General features: G+C 34.2%; 1 protein-coding gene across 7 annotated transcripts in view; it reads left to right on the top strand.

Moving 5' to 3' along the window:
- Nucleotides 1–26,372, top strand: part of RPS6KA6 (ribosomal protein S6 kinase A6) — a 130,463-nt gene that overhangs the window by 43,876 nt on the left and 60,215 nt on the right. For all 7 annotated transcript variants that reach the window (XM_077988374.1, XM_015127735.3, XM_077988371.1 and 4 more), the window contains 3 exons: nucleotides 9,047–9,153; nucleotides 9,441–9,478; nucleotides 24,366–24,508. In XM_077988374.1, the coding sequence (XP_077844500.1) occupies nucleotides 9,047–9,153; nucleotides 9,441–9,478; nucleotides 24,366–24,508 (288 nt within the window). The remainder of the gene's footprint in view (nucleotides 1–9,046; nucleotides 9,154–9,440; nucleotides 9,479–24,365; nucleotides 24,509–26,372) is intronic.

The raw sequence follows: 26,372 nt of genomic DNA, 5'->3' as shown, positions 1-26,372 counted from the left end.
ACTTAAAGTATAATAATAATAAATTAAAAAAAAAAAGAAGTTCTTAATTTTGATGAAGTCTGATTTATAGGATTTTTTTCCTTTTATTAATTGTGTTTTTAGTGTTCTATATAAGGAATATCTGCCTAATTACAGGTAAAGATTTCCTGTTATGTTTTCTAGAGGTTTTGTAGTTTGAATTTTACATCTAGATTTAGGATCCGTTTTGAGTTCATTTTAGTATATGGTTATAGGTATGTGCAGAAGTCCTTTTCTTTTGTTCACATAGATATCCAGTTGTTCTAGCATCATTGTTGGAAAAGTCTGTCTTTTCTTCCCTGAATCACCTTACATTTTCCTTGAAAACCAATTGATCATATATATGAAGGCCTATTTCTGGATATTCTATTCTGTTCATTGGTCCATTTGTCTATCTTTATTACAATTATACACTGTCTGAATTACTGTATCTTTATAATATGTCTTGAAGTGAGGTAGTGCAAATCCTTGAGCTTTGCTTTTCTTTTTGAAAGTTTAGCTCTTCTAGGTCCTTTGCATTTCCATATCAATTTTTTAATCAGCTTTTCACTTTGTACAAAAATGCCCTGCTGGGATATTGGTTGGGATTTTATTGAACGTATAGGTCAATTTGCAGATAAGTTACATTTTAGTAATATTGAGTCTTTTAATTCATGAACATGATATCTTTCTCAGTTTATTTAGGTCATCTTTAATTTCTCGCAGCATTGTTTTCAGTGTAATTCTTGCACTTCTTTTGTCAGATTTACCTCTAAGTAAATCCTGTTTTTAATGTTATTGTAAATAGAGTTGACTTCCTAATATCAGTTTTAAATTGGGTGGAAACACAGTCAATTTTTTGTGTATTGAGCTTGTTTCCCACAGTCTAGCCAAACTTAATACTTCTAGCAGCTTTTAGAAATAGATTTCAAAGGTTGAGAAAGATTTCTGTAACTGTTTTTTGAGAGTTTTATAAAAAATCAGAAATCAATTTTAGATTTATTCAAATGCTTTTTCTTCATTTATTGAGATTATAATTTTTTTAGTCTTACTTTGATGAATTACATTGATTGATAGATGTTGAACCAACCTTGCATTTATGGATGAACCCCACTTCATCTTGATGTATTAACCTTTTTATAAAGTTGGATGGTATTTGCTGAAAATTTGTTAAGAAGTTTTGCATCTATTTTTATGAGGGATATTTGTGATTTCCTTGTATTATTTTGTCTATTTTTGGTGTTAGAGTAATTCTGACTCCATAGAATGAGTTGGGTATAGTTTTTGCCTCTTTAACTTTCTAAGAAAGTTTGTGTAGATTCAATGATAAATTGCCCTTAAATGATTGATAGAATTCACCAGTGAAGGCATCTGAACCTGAAGTTTTTCTTACAGGAAAGTATTTAACTACAAAATCAATTTATATAATAGACTTGCGTTATTTCTTTTGGAGTGAGCTTTGATAACTTATGTCTTTTAAGGAATTTGTCTATTTCATCAAAATTACTAAATTTATTGGCATAAAAATGTTCATAATATTCCCTTATCGTCCTTTTTGTAGTTGTGGAATTGTTAGTGATGTCACTGCTCTCACTTTTGATGTTGGTAATTCATGTTTACTCTGTTTTTGTTCTGCTTAGCCTCACTAGAGATTTTATCAATTTTATTACTCTCAAAGAAACAACTTTTGGTTTCATTAATTTTTCTGTATTCTATTTCTGTTTTCTATTACATTGTTTTCTGCTTTAATCTTTTTTTCTGCTTATTTTGTGTTTCATTAGCTTTTCTTTTTCTGGTTTTTAAGATGGGAGCTGAAGTTATTAATTTGAGGCCTTTCTTCTTTTCTAATAACGTAGATGTTTTGTGTTATAAATTCCCCTCTGAGTACTGCCTTAGGGTCATCCCACAAGTTTTGATATGTGTCACTTTTATTTTCTCTCAGTTCAATGTACTTTATGATTTCCTTTCTATTTCTTTGACCCATTGGATATTTAGAAGTCCACTTAATTTACAAGTATTTGGGCATCCTTCCACATATCTTTCTATTGTTGATTTCTACCGTAATGTTGTTGTGGTCATAAGACATACATTGTATGACTTTAATTCTCTTAAACTTACTTTTATTTGCTTTATGCTTCAGAATATCATGTATCTTGGTAAATGTTGCATGTCCACTTGAGAAGAATGTGTATTCTGCTATTTTTGGGTGGTGGAAGGTTCTGTAAATGTGGATTTTTAGTTGTTTCAAGTTGTTTGATAGTGATATTAAATTGCCTATATTCTTTCTAATTTTATGCCTATTCTACAAATTTTTGAGACAAGGATTGACACCTTTTACTTTAATTATGAATTTGTATATATCTTCTTGAATTTCTGTCAGTTTTTGTTTCATGTGTTTCAAAGTTCTGTTATTAGGTACATAAGCCTTTAGGGTTATTATTCCCTCTTGATGAATTGACCCCTTCATCATCATGAGATGACATGACTGACTTTGTCCCTGGTAATGTTCTTGTCTTCAAAATCTAATTTGATACTTATATGGTCACTCCAACTGTTTTCTAAAAAAGTATTGTTAGTTTGGTATATCTTTTTTCATATTTTAACTTTAGCCTATTTGTGTCTTTATATTTAATGTGTGGTACTTAAGGAAGCATAATTTCCTTGTTTTTAAATCCAGTCTGAGAGTGTGTCTTCTAATTGGGATATTAGACCTGTTACATTTTACGATTATTTTTGCAGTTGTATTTAAATCTACCATCTTGCTATTCGGGATTATTTTTGTCCCATTTGTTCTTTGTTCTTTTTTCCCTCTTCTCCTGGCTTCTTTTTAATTACTTTTTTTTTTTTTTTTACAATTTCATTATTATCTCTGCTGTTGATTTATAAATATTATCCATAACACTTTATTGTGTAATTTAATAGTTGCCTTAGGATTTGTAGTATAAGTTTTAACTCAGAGGTCAGGAAAATATGGTCTTCAGGCTAAATTTGGCCACTTTTCTTTGTAAATAATGTTTCATTGGAACATAACCATACTCATTTATTTAAGTATTGTCTGTTCCTTATGTTGTACTTCAATGGAATCATACTTGCATAGTCATTTTTACTGGATAGCAGGCATGGTGGATTTAATTTTCTTACATACTGGATACCTTTATTTTCATATAAGTAGCATTTCGCTTTTTTCTAGGATGCAGTTCATTGTCTTGTAAACACTTTAATCATTTTGGGCCTTGTATTTAAGCTTTAGTCATGTGGGACTAGGGAAGTATTTCGTTTAAGATTAATTTTTCCTCAGTATTGAAGCATGTCCTTTCTTATACTCTAACAAACACTCTTTGAATTATGAGGCTTTTCACTCTCCCTTTTGGGAAGAGGAGCTATCTCAGTCGTTTGTGAGCTGAGTGGGCTCTTTCTTTTAATCTTTTAAGGTTTTTCTCTTCCTGGACTTGGGCTTGGGTAGTTTCCTCGGATCCATGTTTGACTATGTATATGTATATATATGTGTGTGTGTGTTTTGAGATGGAGTCTCAGTCTGTTGCCTCGGCTGGAGTGCAGTGGCGTGGTCTCAGCTCACTGCAACCTCTGCCTCCCGGCTTCAGGTGATTCTCCTGCCTCAGCCTCCTGCATAGTTGGGACTACAGGTGCACAATTAGCCTGGCTAATTCTTGTAATTTTAGTAGAGATGGGGTTTCACCATGTTGGCCAGGCTGGTCTCAAACTCCTGACCTCAAGTGATCTGCCCGCCTTTGCCTCCGAAAATGCTGGGATTACAGGCATGAGCCCCAGTACCCGGCCCATGATTGACAATTTTTTTTATTGGATAGCAGGCATTGTGACATTTAGCTTGTTAAGGTGATGAACATTTTTGTATTTCTGTAACTATTATTGTTCTCTGTTCTGAGACATAAAACTAGTTTGATCCCTATAGGTCTTACCTTTAAAGTTTGTTAGATTGGACCAACACAGCTTTCAGTCAGGGGTTAATTTTGCTCCACTACTGAAGCAAAATCCTTCTGATTACTTTGTCTGATGTCCTATGAATTATGAGATTTTCTGCTCTGGCCGAAGGCAACAGGAACTATTCCTGGCCATGGTGAGTTCATCGATTGGTTCCTCTAACCTTTCATTCCTTTCCTGGTTTAGGGTAATGTCCTCACTCACATGTGCTGAATATTTCTCTGCTGAATGCTTGAAGGAGACTGTCTGCATATCTACAGAGTTCTCTTTGTGCAGTTTACTCTTCTCTAATACTCGATCCTGTGAATTTTGTCCTCCTTCTCCAAGACTCTCTGTTCTGGCTTATCTACTCAGGAAGTCTTTCAGGCTCCACCTGACTTAGCCCTCCCTGTACTACCACTTGGAAACTCTTTCCAGGTAGTAAGCTAAGGCAGTTGTGGGGCATACTTCATTTGTTCCCTGTCTCTCAGTATTCAGTGTCCTTTGTTGCCTGATGTCCAGTGTCCTGAAAAGTATCATTTCATATGTTTTGTCCTGTGTTTTAGATTTTTCAGGCATGAGATTAAATCCTGTCTTTGTCTGCTTCATTTTTTCTTTAAGTAGTAGTCTGGGAGTAGCATTTTAATTGGGTGATAGTAGTTCAATGTCTTACTTCCAGAATTTACAGTGTAGAATGTGGGAGAGCTACTGTTGATTCCCAGAGCTTTGGAACTTGCTGTGATAAAGGAACAGTGTGTTTCTGGTATGCTAGCCAGTGCTTAAGTGGCTAAGGTCTCTGGCTTATATCTGTCTACCTCCAGTGTAGAATGTGCCATGCGTGAGCATAGGGTGTGTTATTGGTATATTATTAACTATAGAACATAAATCAATATGTGAAAGGGATTGTCTAGGACCCCCTTCTAAGGAGGGTCTTTAAAGGACCTTGTTAAAAACTGGTACCAAGGCATAGAAGGACAACAGTGTAATAAGGCTCCATTATTCATGATTTCTTGCGTTAGATTTTAGAAGTGTCACAAATATGTTTGAGAAATTCTTGTAGTCATTTCTAATTTTCTTTTAAACTCTTCAGACCTCCATTCTCGATGTGGGACTATCTAAACCCATACTAGCACAGAGATGCAGTCAGTAAGTTTTGATTCCTAAGTCTGGAATATTAGGTAAGAGCAAGCATTTTAAATGCATTACCCGAAAGATAATAAATTAGTACATTGATTGAGCAGCCTTTTAAAAAATGATTCAATGGTTACTTCTGTAGACAGCTTATTAATAATCAGATGTTTGTTGTTTATACTTCACTTGTGTGTACAAAAAATTGTTAAATAATCCAAAATGAGGACATGTTTTTATACCTTAGAAAAAGACTTTTTAAGTATATTTTTGTATGTTTTAAAGAATTTTATAATGTATGTCATTTGTATTTTAAAGGGAAAGATACCTATCCAAATTTCCCTTCCTCAAAATGTACACACACACACACACACACACACACACACACACACACAAATACACAGGTAAACAAAGAGAACTCTTAAGCTGTGCTTTATTTTGCTTATATCAAGAAAATGTAGTAGAATGAATGGCTGATTATTGTAACGCTGTCAGTTCTTCTAATGTTAATTTATTGGCTTAACAAAATTCCAAATAAAGCCACAATAGGGATTTTTGTTTGATGTTGACAGAATTATTTTATAGTTTCCTTGGAAAAATAAACAAATGCAAAGAAATAACATTTTTTGTTTGTTTGTTTGTTTTTTGAGACAGGGTCTTGCTCTATCACCAGGCTGGAGTGCAGTGGCACTATCCTGGCTCATTGCAACCTCAACCTCCCAGGCTCAGGCAATCCTCATGCCTCAGCCTCCCGAGTAGCTTGGACTACAGAAGCATGCGCCACTATACCCGGCTACCTTTTTTTTCAGTAGAGATGAGATCTTGCTTTGTTGCCCAGGCTGTTCTCAAACTCCTGGGCTCCAGTGATCCTCATGCATTGGCCTCCCCAAATTCTCTTGTTTAAAACTTTATAAAGTGTGCATAAGCAAAACATTATAGTATCAACACGAGATTAGAAACATACTGTATATCCCCAAAATATCCTGTTATAGATTACTTACCATATATCATTATGATAAAGGAAGAATCACAAATTGCGGCAAAGAGATTTTTCAATAAATAGTATTTGAGAAATCGCTTAAATATTTCAAAAAATCGTTTTAAAATGCCGTCTCTACCATATACAAAAATAAATCTTACTTACATAAAAGAGCTAAATCTTGAAAACCCAGCTAAATATTTCGTTGACCATTGGATGGTGAATGTCTCCTTAAATCATCTATATATTTGACTAGCAAAAATTAAGGATTACTGAGCATAAAAAACTAGCACAAAATTGGATAAGTATTTGCAGCTAATATGATAGAAAACTGACATTTTTAATATTTAAGTGACTCGTGCCAATTGACAAAACAGTAAGTCAGTAATAGAAAATAAGCACAAACATTACTGATAATTCACAAAAATAGTAGAAAGACTACTAAACATGAAAAACAGTGTTCAGCCTAAAAATCAAAACTTAAATTTAAAAAATAATGCCATTTTCGCACACCAAATTTGAAAAGGCTTTTACAGGGTATATTCCATGCTATCAAGGATGTGGTAAGACAAATGCTTTCATAAACTGCTGATGGGAGTGGAAATTACTATAACCTTTTTGGAAAATAATTTTGTTGTGTATGTCAGGAATCTTTGACTATTTATGCTCCTTGACCCAGCATTTCATTTTTTTAAAAAAATTCTTAATTCATTTTGAGAAAATAATCATAAATATCAGTAATATGTACATATGCATATTGCAGAGTTATTTCAAATAGTGAAAAACTGGAAATAACCTAAATGTCAAGAAGGGGAATGTTTAGGTAACTTACAGTAAATTGGTATGGTTATATTGTACAGCTATTGGAAACTATTTATAAATAAATTTTAAAGACATAGAATGCTTATTATATAATATCAACTGGGGATAAAGGAGGCCACTAAATAGTACTTATATGGTAGTCTGATTTCAACTCTATTAAAACACACATTCATAGACACATTCAAACACAGATACGCACAAAAAATTGAAAAGCAGATGACAAAATATTAAAAGTGCTTAGCTCAAGAGTACTGGAGTTTAGGATGATTTTCATTTTGTTGGGGGGGAGGGCGATTTATGAGTAGGACGATTAGTGGTTTGGAAAGCATTATTGGCAGTGAACCTAAAATTTGTTTTTAGAAAAGCAAACATTGCAGCATAGCATGTGGCAGAAGTGGCTTCTAGGGAAAAGTTCATTCTTATGGACAAGTATCCCTGAGTTCACATCTTGGGCCTCCTTCTTACTAGCTGTGTTATTTTGGACAAGTTACTTAATCACTCTGAGTTTCTTTCTCCATTTGCAAGATGTTCCTAATACCTACCTCATAGAGTTTGGAAGCTATAATAACATAATGATTGTACAGTGCCTGGCACATAATTTCTACTTAGTAATGTTTTATTTGCATCTATCATGAGGCTTTCCACCAAGACAACTTCATGACAAGGTGATAGGCTTGCATAACTATAACTAGGCAAAGTTTTTTCTAATTTAGTTCTAAATAGTTTTTATTTAGCCTTTTCTTATGTATTAGCTTTCAGAGAACTTTCTTATTATCCTTGGTTAGAAGTTGAATAGGCAACAGTTATTTTTATTCTTAATAAAAAGTCAAGTGAAAGTGATGTTTTTATACTTTTACCATTATAATATTCAAATTAATGCTCCCAAAACTTAGATAATAAACAATCTTTGTTTTTCTGTTGATCATTTTAAAAAGTAGTTAGCATATCAGAAGTTATTAACTGCTCATTCTCTGCAATTTTACTAGTAACCTGGATCTGCATTGTGAAATGCAGGGGCCCTAAATGGGCAAGCAGGTTGTAAGCTATTATGACATGTACTTTATGCAGTTTTGAGCCTTCTTAATAATCCAGAGGTTTCTTTATGAAAATAACCCATTTTGAGAAAAATATTTGATTTCACCAATCTGGAGTTCTTGCTAAACCTTAAAAATTACATCTCATGGCTGATTAGTGTCCAATTCTATGTGTAAATGAATACTCACTAGTGAATGGATTTAGATATAAATCTATAATAATAATACCTTATGGTTATTTAAAGTTTTTTATGTTTAATATGGTTTTAAGTTTAATATGGTTATATTAAAGTTTTTTAAAGTTTACGAAGCTTTTTTTCCACATAAACTGATTTGATTCTTACAACAACCTTGTTAGGTATATACAGCAGATATTATTGTTCTGTTTTACAGATTTAGAAACTGAGGCCCAAAGGGCTAAGTGACATGTCTGATATTACACTGCCAATTCTGATTCAAGTTCATTACTCTTCACTTCATCATAGCAGCCGTATTTCCAGGCACAAAATGATTGAGTAATACAGTGCCATTACACTCATATACATTACTAACAGAAGAGGCTTGGATCCACCCCTTAGGTCAGAGATGAGTTCACAATTGTGTGTAAGATAAGAGTTACTAAATTAACAACTTGTGGTAGTGTAGTAAAAGCTTTGGGTTTGTAGAGCCCCTAAAAGTGAAATTTCTGAGAAATGATAGTAGACAGTAAAAGAGAGAATGGTAGAAATAGTGGAATTCCCAGAGCTAAAACAAAATACCTTCTATATTTCAAATACCCTAAGGGTAACTGTATTATAGCAGAGTACTAAAATTAATATTGGTATTATGGGACTAAGTCACTTTCAAAAAGGTGAATCTTGTGCTGTGCATTTAGTGTGAGAAGACATACAAATAACATAATGTTTTGGAAAGTTTTACATTAAAATGGTTAATATTGAAGAGACGCATTCTTAAAGAGTTTCGTTTCATTTATATAGAAATCTTATTTCTCTGGTATTGCCAATAATGCCAGTCAAATAAGAATTGACTCTTCTTATTATCTTATTATTTTCCTAGATTTGTCTGTCTACTCATTTTGAAAGAAGTATTTTTAAATATACTGAATACTGAAAGAAAGATCAAATGATAATTCATTATTTTGTTCTAGGTTCTGTTTACAGAGGAAGATGTGAAATTCTACCTCGCAGAACTGGCCCTTGCTTTGGATCATCTGCACCAATTAGGAATTGTTTATAGAGACCTGAAGCCAGAAAAGTAAAGTTGTATTCTTCTTTTGTATTCATGTTGTCTGTGTTTCTGGAAGTACTTTTTGTCAAACTCTATTAGGTCTTTTAAATATTATAGGGAATTCTATATGAATTACATGAAACTTGTTTGTAAAAAGTAATCTTTGTAAGACATACATTGACTTTAAGTTAATCATTTAAATTTTTTAAATATATTAAATAGATACTGACCTATCTTAGTTTTATGATTTTTATGTAAATGTTTTATGTAAAATATTTTATTCCATCTTGTTGAATGTGAATTTTGATTTACAGCATTTTGCTTGATGAAATAGGACATATCAAATTAACAGGTATGCAGATTTTCTTATTATACCCTTAGCTGCTTGATTCATATTTTTTATTATTTTAATATAAATTTGTCTAAGCCTGTTTTTTTCTCTTTCTGAATTTGATTTGCAATTTATTCGTCTCTTTAGTGAATTAAATGTTATTTGATGGTTAGACTGCTCTCAATATGTTCTAATTGTAATATTAAAAAATTGTACATTAGATACACTTATTGTAAATAATTAATGATAGTTTTTTAGGTAACAATACGTCATCTGAGTTTCAGTCTAGACAGAATGATGTATCACAAGTAGTCATCACATTTGAAATGTAGTGACAACCTTCCCTCTGCCTTCCCTGACTCCTGGCAACCACTTATATGTTCTACATGTCTATAATTTTGTTATTTTGAGAATGATATAGAAATAGAATCATACAGTTGTCACACTACTGAGCATTTATCCTAGAAAAATAAAAACCTATGTTCACATAAAAGCCTATATATGAATGTTCATAACAACCCTACTTGTAATAGCCCGACTGGAAGTTACCTAAATGTTCTTCAAAAGGGGAATGAATAAATATAAATTGTCATACGTCCATGTGATGGCATGCTACTCAGCAGTAAAAAGGAAAGACCTGTTGAGACATCCAGCAACTTGGATGGATCTCAAGGGCATTGTGCTGAGTGAGCCAGTCTCAAAAGGTTACATGTGTTTTCAATAGATAGTAAATTCTGTATTTTATTATTTGAATGTTAGAACAGAGGTAAAATGAAGATGTGGTCTTTACAGATAATTTTAAATAGGTACAGTTTAAAGGTAAGTTGCTTTAAATTCCTGTGCATACTGCATCAATGCAAAAATAAAATATCAGTTACCTCAAAAGCGGACATAAATATGAAAAAGTTCAAATAAAGTTTAGTAACTCTTACTGAGTCACAGCCTGATTATCTTTTTCATGTACAAAAGAAATGATGTGGGTTCGAAGATATTTAAAGAGAAAAAGGAAAGGAAAATAACAATCGGGAACAGTAGAGTTTTGAGATTTTTATATAATACATAAATTTGTATTTTACAGCAATTAAAAAGATAATTAAAAATTAATTCCTCTTTTCATTTTTGCTTAATAAAGTATACCTGTTTTGTCAGAGATGAGAAAGAGAGGTGGGAAAGAGTAGAAAAAAACCCTATTTTTCTCTCTCTACGTTAAGGTTAGTTACGTAAATAATGATGCCAAGTTGATTTGTATTTAGTATTCTCATTTTAATTCTGCTTTTGATAGATTTTAGAGACTTAAACTGTCTGAGGAGGGAAGAATAGATAGAATCAATATTAATTTATAAGCAAGGGACACAAAGCATGTAACAGGAAGAAATGTGATTCATAATTTTTTTGACAACTCAATTTATTTTCCTTGCAATGGCACAAACATTTCTGTTAAAGACTGTGTACAATAATAAATATTAGATAATTTACAGTTTTGTGATTATAACCTAGGTCAAGGTTTTATAATGACTACATTTATGGATTTACCCCGACAGCATTCCAATGAGGTTGGCTAAAGTATGACCACTCACAGCAAGTATTTTAACCCATTTATGCCGGAGGCTGCAATTTTTTGAATTTTTGCAGTCAGACTTTGATGATGACCTTGAGCAGTAGGATATAAATAACTCCCACATGCTTAGCGTTCCAATAATGGAACACTAGGCATAAATTGGTTTAAGAATTCTTTTATAATGTTTCTTTTAATTTATGTTCTTTATCTCTCTTTCTCTTTAATTTTTCTTGTTTACTTTCTTTCTTTCTTAACCTCCTGTGTATCTTTCCTCCCTGCTATACGTCTCTTCCTATCTCCTTCTTTCCTTCCATATTGAATAGTACAGTAAAAAATACCAGATTGATTGCTATTTGCTGTTGACACCAGGGAGCTGTGTGCATGTTGTTATGATTTAGCAATGTCTCACCTAGGGAGGGTCTTTGCTAGCATTCTGTTTTCCAAGAATAATTGCAGGAGAATGACAATACTTTTTTTTTTTTTTTTTTTTTTCCACCAGTCCACTTTAGAAATTCTCCAGACATGAGGAATGGACCTAATATCTGAACTGACAGGCTACTGTGAAATTACAATGGACTATAGAAAGTTTTGTGTTATAACTGTGCTTTGAGTCTGATTGGCCTCATTCTGAGTTTATGATTTTTATAGCGGATCAGTAGAATGAGAGTGGATGAGAGTGGATATCCCCAAATATCTACATCCTTGCTAATATATTATTTATATTATATATTATTATAAGATTTAAGTTTTTTTTTCTGAAATCCTGCATCCTTTTCATACTCTGTACAAAATCCCTCCCATAGTTTATATAAAAATAACTTTATAATATGACTTGCCTCTTTAGAAAAATTATTTAAATCATAATATCCCATTAAAAAGTATAGCTTGAATACAGAATCTATTTGAACTGTGATTAATCTGTTGCACTTTTTAAATTTTTTTTTTTTTTAAGAGACAGAGTCTTACTCTGTCACCCAGGCTGGAGGGCTGTGGCATGATCACATCTTATCACAGCCTTTATTTAACTCCTGGGCTCAAGCCATCCTCCCACCCCAACCTTCTGAGTAGCTGGGACTTCAGGAACGTGCCACCACATCCAGCTATTTTTTTTTTTTTTTTTTTTTTTGTAGAGACAGAGTCTTGCTATATTGCCCAGGCTGGTCTTGAACTCCTGGCCTCAAGCAGTCCTCCTGCTACGGCTCCCCAAAGTGTTGGGGTAACAGTTGTGAGCCACTGTGCCCAGCCTATAATGTGTTTTCTGAGAGACGTAATTCAGAAGCAACTTCTACAAAGAGAGGGAAGAAAAATATACAGTGGTCAGAGATGTAAATCACACAGTACTTAAGCTGAGTATTTAAGAGAAGAATGTATACTTGAGAAAATAATTCTATGTAGTTTTTATAGTTACTTGCAAACTAATCACTGAGATTGCTTTTATTTATAGTAAATATTCATCAAATTATTATATTCTGAGTGTGCTTTTAAAGTTTAAAGTCTTATAAAAGAGTCTTTTAGATTACAAAGATGTGAAACACTGACACTCAAACCTACCCCCCAAAATAACCCTTCCATTATATAGTTGAATTGTACATTTTCTTTTATTTTCAAATTAGTGATTTGGAAAAACCACTGTATAACATATGGCTTATCTAATCTTGTAGCTAGTTTTATAGTTGTACAATTTTTGTTAGTTGATTGCTGAACAAATTATACTTGTTAAATAACAGTTTAGTCAGAAATAGTATGGCAAAGGAACTCTGTGGATTGGCATAAATCTCTGAAAGGTTAACAGGTGAATAAGAAAATTCTTCTCTCCCCACTTCTCTCTGGAATGGCCAAAGAAACCAGTGTTCTTCTCCACAAGCTATGTTATATTCAGCTGAACTGACCTGGAAGACTAGATGTAATTATATTTACTTTTGTAAATGGAATGTGCAGAGTTTACAAGTTTCAATATACAGAGAAAGAACATAGTAGCACAGTGAAAAGATTTTTAAAGATTATACTGAAAGTTAAAATACATTAAGCTATTATCTCAGGATAAGTGATTTTTTAAATGAAAATATTGAGCAGAGTTAGAAAATCAGTTTTGAGGGGACCTAAAATTAAGAGTTAATGTTGATGTTTTGTTGTAAACGAGCAATATAGGGCTTATAGATTTTTAATTTTTAAAATGAAAGTATACTTTACATATGTTAAAACTCATCCTTCTGATGTCTTTTGGTGATGGAACTATCCTGTGTCTTGACTGCATCAATGTCAGTGTCCTGGCTGTGGTTATAGTACTATAGTTTTGCAGGATTTTAGCATGGGGGACACTGGATAAACAGAATCCCTGTAGTTTTTCATGTAACAGCATACGAATCTGCAATCATCTCAAAATATAAAGTTTAATTTTTAAAAATCACTTTTTTGTGTATAGTTCTGCAAGTTTCGACAAATGCGTACAGCGTTGTAACTATCACCAAAATAAAAATATGGAACAGTTCCATAACCCTCCTCCTCCAAATTCTCCCCTTATAAGTCAATCCTCCCTTTACCCCAAGCCAACTACCAGTCTACTTTCTGTTCCCGTATATATGCTTTTCCCACAATGTAATTATGAACAGAGGCATACAGTATACAGCCTTTTGAGACTGGCTTCATTTAATTAGCATAGGGCATTTGAGATTCATCCATATTGTTGGCTGTATCAATGAATATTTTTTTAAATTGCTAAGTAGTGTTTCATTTTATGGTGGTACCATAATTTGTTTATCCATTCCTCAATGAGGAGGCATTTGAGTTGTTTCCTCTTTTGGGCAATGATGAATAAAGCCACTGTAAACCTTCATGTATAGGTTTTTTGACCATAAATTTTTATTTCCTTTAAGTAAATACATAAGGAGTGAGATTAGTTGATCATATGTTGAGTGTATTTAACTAAGTGAGAAAACTTCAAACTGATTCCCAAAGTGGTTGTAATATTTCATATACCCACCCGCAATGTCTAGTGGATCTGTATCCTCACTAGCATTTTGTATTGTTAGTATTTTTTATTTTATCTATTCAAATAGGCATTAGGTAGAATTATCATGGTTTTATTTTGTATTTTTCTAAAACTAATGACACTAAGCACATTTTCATGTATTTATTTCTTTGAAGAAGTGTCTATTCAGATCTTTTGCCCATTAAAAAATGGATTGTTTGATTTTCAACCTATAATATTTTATATTTTTTAAATTTAAATTTTAATTTTGTGGGTACATACTTGTATATATTTATGTGTTGTATGAGATATTTTGATACAGGCATGCAGTGCCTAATAATCACATCAGGGTAAATGGGGTATATACATCATCTCAAGCATTTATCCTTTGTGTTACAAGCAATCCAGTCATATGCATTTAGTTATTTTAAAATGTATAATTATATTATTTTGGACTATACTCACCCTGTTGTGCTAGCTAATATTAAGTCTTATTTATTCTCTCCAACTGTTTTTCACACCCATTATCCATCCCCCATCCTCTAAGTCCCTTCCCCTTGTACCCTTCCTAGCCACTGGTAACCATCCTTCTACTCTCTATTTCCATGAGTTCAATTATTTTAATTTTCATCTTTCATAAATAAGTGAGAACATAAGTTTATTTTTCTGTGCCTGGCTTATTTCAGTTAACACAATGATCTCCAGTTCCACCCACAATGCAGATGAAAGGTTCTTACTCTTTTTTATGGATGAATAGTACTCTGTTGTGTTTAAGTGCCTCATTTTCTTTATCCATTTGTCTGTCAGTGGGCATTTAGATTGCTTTCTTATCATGGTTATTAAAAACAGTGCTGCAGCAAACATGGGAGTACAGATATCTCATCATTGTACTGATTTCCTTTCTTTTACATATGTACCCAGCAGTGGGATTAATGGATCGTATGGTAGCTCTATTTTTAGTTTTTTTGAGGAACCTCTAAACTGTTCTCCATAGTGGTTGTGCAAATTTACATTCCCACCAACAGCGTATGAGATTTCCTTTTTCTCCGCATCCTCATCAGCATTTTTTTATTGCCTGACTTTTGAATAGAGGCCTCATTTTAGGGAGAAATTATATCTTACTGTAGTTTTGATTTGCTTTTCTCTGGTGATCAGTGATGTTGAGCACCTTTTCATATGCCTGTTTGCCATTTGTATGCTTTCTTTTGAGAAATGTCTATTCAGATCTTGTGCTCATTTTTTAATTGGATTATTAGACTTTTTCCTGTAGAGTTGTTTGAGCTCCTTGTATATTCCTGTTATTAATCCCTTGTCAGATGGGCAGTTTGCAAATATTTTCCCTTATTCCGTGAATTGTCTCCTCATGTTATTGATTGTTTCCTTTGCCATGCAGAAGCTTTTTAACTTGATGTGATCCAGTTTGTACATATTTGCTTTGATCACCTGTGCTTGTGGGCTATTACTTAAGAAATCTTTGCCCAGTCCAATGTCCTGGCAAGTTTATCCAATGTTTTCTTGTAGTAGTTATATTGTTCAAGGTCTTAGATGTAAATTTTTAATCTATTTTGTTTTTATTTTTGTATATAGCAAGAGCTAGCGATATAGTTTCATTCATCTGTATATGCATATCCAGTTTTCCTAGCACCATTTATTGAACACGCCGTCCTTTACCCATTGTATGTTCTTGGCACCTTGTCAAAAAGGAATTTACTATAGATACATGGATTTATCTCTGGGTTCTCGATTCCATTCCCCTGTCCTATGTTTCTGTTTTCATGACAGTACCATGTTACTATAGCTTTGTAGTATAATTTGAAGTCAATAATGTGATTCCTCCAGTTTTGTTCTTTTCTCATAGGTAGCTTTATCTATACTGGGTATTTTGTGGATCCATATAAATTTTAGGACTTTTTTTTCTATTTTTGTGTAGAATCTCATTCTATTTTGAAAGGTATTCTATTTTGAAAGGTATTGTGTTTAATCTGTAGATTGCTTTGGGTAGTATGGACAATTTTAACAATACTGATTCTTTCAATTCATGAACTTGGAATACCTTTCCATTTTTTGTGTGTCTTTCTCAATTTCTTGCATCATTTTAGTATGTTCCTTTTTACATGTCTTCTTTAATTTCTTTTTATCAATGTTTTGTAGTTTCATTGTAGAGATACTTTACTTCTTGTTTAATTACTAGGTATTTGATTTTCTTTTTAGCTATTATAAGTGGGATCACTTTCTGGATTTCATTTTCAGATTGTTCTCTGTCGGCCTGTAGAAATGCTACTGATTTTTGTATGTTCATTTTGTATCCTGCAACTTTGTTGAGTTTGTCAGTTCTAATAGTTTCTTGGAGGAGTCTTTTGGTTTTTCCAAATGTAAGATAATACCATCTGTAAAAAAGGATAATTTGACTTCTTCCTTTCTCACTTGGATACCCTTTATTTCTTTCTCTTGTCTGATTGCTCTGGTTAGGACTTGCAGTACTATGTTGATTAACAGTAGTGAAATCAGGCATCCTTGTTGTGTTCCGGGTGTCAGAGGAAAGGATGTCAGTTTTTCCCAATTCGTTATGGTACTAACAGTGGGTTTGTCATATATGGCTTTGATTATGTTGATGCATGTTCCTTCTATACCCAGTTTTTTGAGGTTTTTTTTTTTTTTATCATGAAGAGATGTTGAATTTCATCAGGTGCTTTTTCAACATCAGTTGAAATCATCATGTGGTTTTTGTCCTTCATTTTGTTGGTATGATGTATCATATTATGTGATTTGCATATGGTGAACCATCCTTGCATACCTGGGACAAATCCCACTTGGTCTTGATGAACAGTCTTTTTGATGTATTATTGAATTCAATTTGCTAGTATCTTGTTGAGGATTTTTGCATTATTATTCATCAGAGATATTGGCCTGTAGTTTTTTGTTGTTGTTGTATCTTTGTCTGGTTTGGGTATCAGGGTAATACTTGCCTCATAGAATGACTTTGGGAGTATTCCCTCCTGCTCTATTTTTTGTAATATTATGAGCAGGATTGGTATTAATTCTTCTTTAAATGTTTGGAGGAATGTAGCACTGAAGCCATCAGGCCCTGGGCTGTTCATTACTGAGACACTTTTTATTATTGTGTTGATCTTACTACTTGTTATTGACCTCTTCAGGTTTTGGATTTCTTCGTAGGTTTTACGTGACAGGGAATTTGTCCATTTTCTTTAGATTTTCCCATTTATTGGCATGTAGTTGCTCATAGTAGCCACTAATGACCCTTTGAATTTTTGTGGTATCAGTCATAATGCTTCCTTTTTCATCTCTAATTTTAATTATTGGGGTCTTCTCCCTGTATTTCTTTGATAGTCTGGCTAATGGTTTGTCAATTTTGTTTATTTTTTCAAAAAGCAAGTTTTTATTTCATTGATGTTTTATATTATTTTCCTCATTTCAAATTCATTTATTTCTGCCCTGATATTTATTACTTCTTTTCTCCTATTAATTTTGGGTTCAATTTGCTTGCTTCTCTGGTTCTTCAAGATACATCATAAAGCTATTTGAAGTTTTTTTTTTTTTTGATATAAGCACTTTCAGCTATAAATTTCCATCTTAGTACTGCTTTCACTGTATTCCATAGGATTTTTTATGTTGTATTTCTATTATCATTTGTTTCAAGAATTTTTAAAATTTCTTTTTTAATTTTTTTATTGACTCTCTGGTCATTCAGGAACATATTGTTTTATTTCTATGTATTTATATAGTTTCCAAAATTCCTCTTGTTGTTGATGTCTAGTTGTATTCAATGTGGTCACAGAAGATGCTTGATGTTATTTCAGATTTTTGAATATATTAAGACTTGTTTTGTGATGTAACATATGGTCTATTCTTGAGAATGATCCATGTGCTGAGGAGAAGAGTGTGTTTTCTGCAGCCTTTGGATGAAATGTTCTGTAAGTATCTATTAGGTCCACTTCTTCTATGGTGCAGATTAAGTCTGATGTTTCATTGTTGAGTTTTCTGTCTGGGAGGTCTGTCCACTGCTGAAAGTGGGGTGTTGAAGTCACTGGCTGTTACTGTATTGAGTTCTATATCCCTCTTTATCTATAATATTATTTGCTCTCTATATATGGATGCTCCAGTTTGGGGTACATAGATATTTATAATTTTTCTGTCTTCCTGCAAGATTGACCCCTTTATCATTCATTATATAATGACCTCCATTTCCCTTCTTGCAATTTTTGCCTTCAAATCTATTTTGTATGATATGACTGCTCTTGCTCCTTTGTGGTTTCCATTGGCATGGAATATCTTTTCCCATTCCTTTATTTTCAGTCTGTATGTGTCTTTATGCGTGAAGCGTGTTTCTTGTAGGATCATTGTTTCTTGTTTTTTCATGGGTTCATCCAGTCTATGTATTTTTATTGTTTAGTCCATTTATATTCAGTGTTGTTATTAATGAATAGGGACTTACTCCTGCCATTTTTTTAGTTGTTTTCTGGTCCGCTCTTCCTTGTTTTCTTCCTCCCTGCCCTCCTTTTACTGAAGGTGATTTTCTGTGGTGCTGTGATTTAGTTTCTATTTATTTATTTATTTATTTATTTAGAGATGGAGTCTCACTCTGTCGCCCAAGCTGGAGTGCAGTGGCACGATCTCGGCTCACTGCAAGCTCCACTTCCCAGGGTCATGGCATTCTCCTTCCTCAGCCTCCCAAGTAGCTGGGACTCCAGGTGCCTGTCACCACACCCGGCTAATTTTTTGGTATTTTTAGTAGAGATGGGGCTTCACCGTGTTAGGCAGGATGGTCTCGATCTCTTGACCTTGTGATCCGCCTGCCTCGACCTCCCAAAGTGCTGAGATTACAGGCATGAGCCACTGCACCTGGCCTCTTTCTCTTTATTTTTTGCATATTGTATGTTTTTCGGTTTGAGATTACCATGAGGCTTGCCAATATGATCTAATACCCCTTATTTTAAACTGATGGAAACTTAACACTGATTGTCTAAACAAACATGCAAAAAAAACCTGCTGAAAAACACTACACTTTGACTTCGTCTCCCCACTTTTCAACTTTTTATTGCTTCTCTTTATGTCTTATTGTACTATGTTTTGAAAAGTTTTTGTAGTTATTGTTTGATTGGTTCGTCATTTAGTCTTTCTACTTAAGAGGAATTTACATCCCACAATGACAATGAAATAATATTCCCTGCATTTTTCTTTGTGCTTACTATTATAGAGAGTTTTGTACCTTCAGATGATTTCTTCTTGCTCATTACATACTTTTCTTTCAGATTGAAGAACTCCCTTTAGCATTTCTTATAAGACAGGTCTGGTGTTGATGAAATCTCTGTTTTTGTTTTTCTGGGAAAGTCTTTATTTCTCCATCATGCATGAAGAATACTTTTTGCCAGTTATAATAGTGTAGACTAATTTTTTTTCAGTGCTTTAAATATGTTATGCCCCTCTATCCTAACCTATAATGTTTTCACTGAAAAGTATGCTGCCAGGTGTATTGGGACTCCATTATGTGATTTGTTTATTTTCTCTTGCTGTTTTTAGGATAATTTATCATTGAACTTTTGGAGTTTGATTATTAAATGCCTTGAGGTGGTCTTCTTTAGTTTAAATCTGTTGGGTGTTGTATAACTTTCTTGTACTTGTATGTTTATTTCTTTCTCTAGGTTTCGGGAGTTATCTGATAGTATCCCTTTGAATACACTTCTTACCCCTCTTTCTCTCTCTACTTTCTATTCAAGTCCAGTAGCTCTTAGACTTGCCCCTCTTAGGCTATTTTCTAGATCTTGTAGGCATGCTTTATTCTTTTCCTTTTTTTTAAATTTTGTCTCCTCTGTGTATTTTCAAATAGCCTGTCTTGAAGCTCACAAATTATTTTCACTTCTTGATCAGTTCTTCTATTAAGAGACTGTCATGCATTCTTCAGTATATCAAGTTGCATTTTTCAGCTCTAGAATTTCCACTTGATTCTTTTTAATTATTTTAATCTCTTTATTAAAGTTATCTGATAGAATTGTAAATTCCTTCTCTTTGTTATCTTTAGTTTTGTTGAGTTTCCTCAACAGAGCTATTTTGAATTATCTGTCTGAAAGCCTGCATATCTATCTCTGTTTCTCCAGAATTGATTCCTGGTTCCTTATTTAGTTCATTTGGTGAGGTCATGTTTTTCTGGATGGTCTTGCTGCTTGTAGATGCTTGGGAGTGTATGGGCATTGATGAGTTAGATTTTTAATTTGGTCTTCGCACTCCAGGCTTATTTGTACCTGTCCTTCTTGGGAAGACTTTACAGGTATTCGCTGGGAGTTGAACCCCAAGCCCAATAATGCTACAGTTTTATAGGCTCCTAGAGGTAACCCATTGGTGGCCTTGGATAAATTCTGGAAGAATTCTCTGTATTACCAGTTGGAGAACCTCATTCTTTTCCCTTATTTTCTCCCAAACAAATGGAGTCTATCTCTGTGCTGAGCCACCTGGAATGGGGATGTGGTTATGCAATCACTCCTATGGCTGCCACCACTCAGACTGTATTAAATCAAACTGCAAGCCAGCACAACACTGGGTCTCGCCCTTGGCTCACTATAACTATTACCTGGGTAAAACCTATTTTCACTCAAGACCATAGTGCTCTACAATCAGCAGATGTTAAGGCCAAACAGGTTTGTGTCTTTCCTTTCAGGGCAGTGAGTTCCCCCTGGCCCCAGGTAGGACCAGACATGCTGTCTGGGAGCCAAGGATTAGAGTCACATACCTTAGAAATTTACCTGAAGTTCTATTCTACTGCAACTAAGGTGGCACTCAGACCATAACCCAGAATCTTTGTTGCACTTCCCTCCCCTTTCCACAGGCAGAGGAACCTCTCCCTGTAGCCATCAGCACCAGCAGCCCATAGCAGGGGTTCTCCCAGGCCACTGGCAACGTTCACTTAAAGCCCAGTGGTTCTTCAGTCAACATCTGGTGAATGCTGCCAGGCTGGGAATTCACTCTTCGGAGCACTGGGCTCCCGTATGCCCCAGGGCAGATCTAGAAATGATATTCAAGAGCCTAGGCTTAGACTCAGAGATCTCAAGAGCCTGCTTATTGGCCTACCCCACTGTGGCCAAGCTGGTGCCTAAGGTGCATTACCTTTCTGTCTGCTTTTCTCAAACAGAAGGATTTTTTTTTTCTGTAGCTACCACAGCTCTCAATTTTTGGGTCACACCTGAAGCCAGCATGTCTCAGAGCCCAAGGTCCATGGTGTACTACCTGGGTATATTGCTGCTGGTGGTTGTTCGTGGTGCAAGAGCTCTTTAATCAGCAGGCAATTAATCCTGCCAGGACTGGGTTCTTCTTTTCAAGACAGTGGGTTTCCTTTTGGCCCAAGGTGTGTCTAGAAATATCATCCATGAGCTAGGGCCTGGAATGGGAACCTCACAACTCTGCACAGTGTCCTGTCCTACTATGGCCGAGCTGATATCCAAGATGCAAGACAAAGTCCTCTTTACTTTTTGCTCCTTCCTCCTTAAGCGGAAGGAAGGAGTCACTTTTGTTGCTGTGCTGTCTGGGTTTGGGGGAATGGTGGCACAAGTACTCCCTTAGCCACCCTGACTGGTATTTACCTAGGTCACATGCCACCCTAGTCCACTGGCTCTAATTCCAGTTCAACACTAGTAGTTGCCTAGGAATTGCAGAGTTTACATCTTAGACTGCCTTTTAAGTTTACCTAGGACCCCAGAGCACTTTGGCCCAAGGTGGTGAGGCTTGCTGAGGAGTTCAAATTTAGACCACTGGGATGGGCAATTCCCTTCTGTCTAGTTCTTGTCCAAAAACTTCCTCCGGCCGGGTGCAGTGGCTCATGCCTATAAACCCAGCACTTTGGGAGGCTGAGGTGAATGGATCATCTGAGGTCAGGAGTTTGAGACCAGCCTGACCAACATGGTGAAACCCTGCCTCTACTAAAAGCACGAAATAAATTAGCCACCCATGGTGGCAGATGCCTGTAATCCTAGCTAGTCAGGAGGCTGAGGCAGGAGAATCACTTGAACCCGAGAGGCAGAGGTTGCAGTGAGCAAGACTTTGTCTCAAAAAAACAAAACAAAACAAAAAAAACTTAAAAAATAAAAAATAACAAAACCTTCCTCCATATGTGGATGCTGGCTGAGGCGAGCATGACTTTGCTCTCTGCTGTAACAGGGCAGCACTGAATTCAATGTAAAGCCCCCCAGTTGCTGAGTTTTCCCTCCCCTATCTGCAAAGACTCTCCTCATTGCATGACTGCTGCTGGGGCATGGGGAGGGGGTGTCATCAGTGATTCATGACTGTCTCTTCTACCCTCTCCAATGCCTCTTTCAGCAATATGAAGTTACAACTAAGTACTGTGATCACTCACCTGATTTTTGATTCTTGTGATGGTGCTTTTCTGTGTGCCGAGAATTGTTGAACTTTGGTGTTCCTGCAGAAGCTACAAATGGTATAGGCTTCTATTTTGCCATCTTGCTCCATCCTCTCCTCCTGTAGCTTCTTTTTCATTTTCTTAATACCATTTTCTGAAGAACAGTTTTGTTTATTTCGATGATATCTAGTTTATCATTTTTCTTTTATGGATTATACTTTTCATGTATAACCCAAGATCACAAAGATTTTCTATTCTTTTTGTAAATTTTATATTAGGTTTTACATGGTTTACGATCCATTTTGAGTTAATTATTTATGGTAAGAGGATGAACTTTTCTATATCTCTATCCTACTTGTTCTGGTACCATTTGTTGAAAAGACTGCTTTTTCTCCATAGAATTGTTTTTGCACCTTTGTGATAAATTAAGTGACATTGTAGAGCCAGTTATAATGTGATGTATGTGATCTGAATCACTGCAGTATGCATAAATCCATAGTATATAAACCACAGAACTTATGGGGAAAATGGGGCAAGGGGCATAACTTTAAAATGTTTAATCAGTGATACTCAAAAGAGAAGAAAGTAAAAAGGGTAGCATTGTTTTATATGTTCTAAATGATTAAGAAATACATAAAGACTGCAATAAATACAGTTCCTTACCTTGAAAAAGACCTGAAGTTTGCTTGTGGAAGTGGGTGTCAGAAAAGTTACAGTTTGTAAATTATAGTGATGTAGTGGAAGTTAGATTATCTGGAACTGGAAGGAAAATTTTAACACTAGAGGTGGACAGGAGTGGCTCATAACAAATACAGTGAAGTAGCTGGTAGATGTTTGAGGTGTGTGCATATGTGTATTTTATGTATTTCTACTTTCTTAAGCTCAGCTGGTTCAGTTTTCTGTGCTCATATGATGTTTCCTGCAGACAAAATCACCCATAAGCCAGTGTGAAATTCATGTTATACTTAGATTGTTTGCTAAGATATCAGTTGCATTAGAACAAATTTGCATTTTCAAAAGAAGCATTATAGCAAAATTAACTGTATATGTTAGTCTATTATTGTACACTCTTCTGTTCCGTTGATATATATGTCCAACCTTTTTCTGGTACCCCACTGTCTTGATTACTGTAGCTTTATAGTAAGTGTTGAAGTCAGGTGTAGTAGAAGTCCTTTAACTTTCTTCTAACTTTTCAAAATTGTTTGGACTATTTTATTTTCTTGACTTTTTTATACAACTTGTAGAATCAGCTTATTGATTTCTACAAAAGAAATTTTGCTGGGATTTTATTAAAGTTTCATTGAATTGGTATATCAGTTTGGGGAGAATTCATACCTTAACAACATTAAATCTTCCAATTCATGAACATGGTATATCTTCCCATTTATTTAGGTCTACTTTGATTTGTTTCATCAGTGTTTCCAGTTTTCAGCATATGATTCTTGCATATATATTTTATAGCTGTAGTTGTATATTTATACCTGTAGATTTCATGTTTGATATTTTTGGTGGTATTATAAATGGTATTTTTAAAATTTCGTCTTCCGGTTGTTCATTAGTAATACCAGGAAATAAGATTGATTTTTATATATTGATATCTTTAGCTCTTTGAAGGCTTTGAACAAAAATGGAAGCTCACCAAAGCCAAAGCAAAATTTGTTTTTTTAGTATTTTAAAAAGTATAAGTTACTATTTCTGTTTTGTCTTAGTCTATTTTAAAACTTAGATCAATATGGCAGCTTTGATTTAATTGTTGTTCCCTCACATTTTTTGCATTGTATTCTAGTGCAGCATGTATTTTGAGGATGAGATTTAATGGAGGGATCTTTAAATGACCTTAAAGAGTATTGTTATGAAATACAAGCTACTTTCTCTTATTGATCTCACAGGAACTTTCTTAAGAATAATTGTAGGCCATCCATAAATAATTGTAATGTTTAATACATTATTTTGTTTCTTTTGATGTTTTCTGTTTTCTGAAGTTTTTCAGACACATTTTTTGGTAATACTGTTATTATAGATTTTGGACTCAGCAAGGAGTCAGTAGATCAAGAAAAGAAGGCTTACTCATTTTGTGGTACAGTAGAGTATATGGCTCCTGAAGTAGTAAATAGGAGAGGCCATTCCCAGAGTGCTGATTGGTGGTCATATGGTGTTCTTATGGTAAGTAGCAGTATTTGTTTTAATTATACCAACCTGTGATTGATATATAAATTATTTTATTTTATTTCAAAATATAAAAATAATTTTATTTCAAATTTTGGGACTTAGCAGGTCAGAAAGGGGTTCTGATAATTTATAATTAACACCAAAAACCTTGTGATTGGCTAGCTGTTATACAATAAAAATTAAGGTTTTGGTGTTCTGATTTATTTTAAAGTTGCTAGTAAAAAGGTAAATGGCAGCATTGTTATTATAAACTATTCATATTTGATACTTATGAAAAGGTCTGTCAGATTCTATATTTCAGAATGATGAGTTTATCAGTTACATGGTATTTTAATTGAATGTTACAGAACTTAGCACCTTACCATATAGTGTCCTATTGTCAGATTGTTCCGTGCATTCCCTGGAAAGGTTATAAACCTGTTGAACAGAGGAATCATGTCTTATACTACTTTTCATCTCCCATAGTACCAAGCATAGTGAGCATTTCAGTAGATGCTTAATACAGAAGATGCTTAATGACCATTGGTATGAGATTAAGCATAGAATTTGCAGTAGTCAGTAGGATGATAGATAAATAGCTGTTGAATTAGATATAATTTGCTTTTGAGGGCTGATCCATTTTGTCCATTTATCACTGAGTAGCATACCAAATGACACATCAGCATGTTAAGTGCCTATTATAAGCCTGACATATTAGGAGGCCTGTGGGGTAAGGACTGATTCTAAGTACAATATTTGGTCTTTTTCAATTGGAGTAGCTAAATAAACTCTCAAGAAGTACCTTAGGAGTTCAGGGAAGATTTAATGTAAGCTGATGTAGGCAAACTGGAAGAGTTGGAACTTAAATTAAGCCCTGAAGGATGGATAAAATTTAAATAGTTGTGTGTCAAGAAGGAGAGTATTGTGATCATATTAGCAAAGACTTGGAGAACCAGTTTGACTAGAGAAGTGGAGAAAGAGGGCAAAGGTGGAGGAAGTGAAGCTATAAACCTATAAGCATTTACACATGATTCTTTGGGTAGGAGGAAACTTTTAGATTCTTAAACAGGATGGAAATTAGAGAAGATTGTATTTTAGGAAGATTAGCCTTGACAGCATTATGTAAGTGGATTGTATTGGAAGACACTAGAAATAGGAAGACAAAAGAGATCTTAAAAGACAATTGTAAGATTATAGAGATTTCAAAGTAATCTGTTACTAACCTTGGTAGCAAATTAGATGACACAGGTGAAAAAGAGATGAATTGTCAAAGATAAAAATGCCTATAAAATTTGTGAGTTTTAGGGGGATGAAAGAATGGTAAGTTAATAGAAGAGATAGCTGAGGAGGACAGCTGATTTTGGAAGTGGGAAAAAATAATTTCTAACATGTAGCATAGGTTACTGTCGGTTAATGACTCACCACTGGGTGGTGATAAACTAGAAGGGGTAGTGGAGAGAGAATCAGAATCATTTGGAGACCTTAATATGTATATATTAACTACCCAACCTATAGTTTCTTTGAGGGAAGATGTGAGTCCTGTATATGATCCTTCATTCTCTCCCTGAAGTTGTCACCTCTACTCCTCCAGTCTTTGGTGGTCTACCATTACTTAAGATTTGGGAAGGAAAGCTGGAGTTTGAGAAAGATTAAGGCTTGAACAGCAGATTTTGGGAGACATTAAGATACAGGGAAGACTTGAACGTATAAGCTCACTTAGATTGTGAGTTCAGATAAATGAGTAGAAGACTAAAGGACAAATCTATTATTGAATCTAAGTTTGAGATTTAAATACTGGAGATACAAAAACTTCTCTTTAATGTACTATAATGATTTTTAGAGGTAGTCTGTGTATACCATTATTTAATGTTCTAGTTAG

Source organism: Macaca mulatta, chromosome X, assembly GCF_049350105.2.
Source record: "Macaca mulatta isolate MMU2019108-1 chromosome X, T2T-MMU8v2.0, whole genome shotgun sequence".
Lineage (NCBI taxonomy): Eukaryota > Metazoa > Chordata > Mammalia > Primates > Cercopithecidae > Macaca > Macaca mulatta.
Note: the sequence above shows the minus strand (reverse complement) of the source record. Positions and strands in the feature narration are given on the sequence as shown.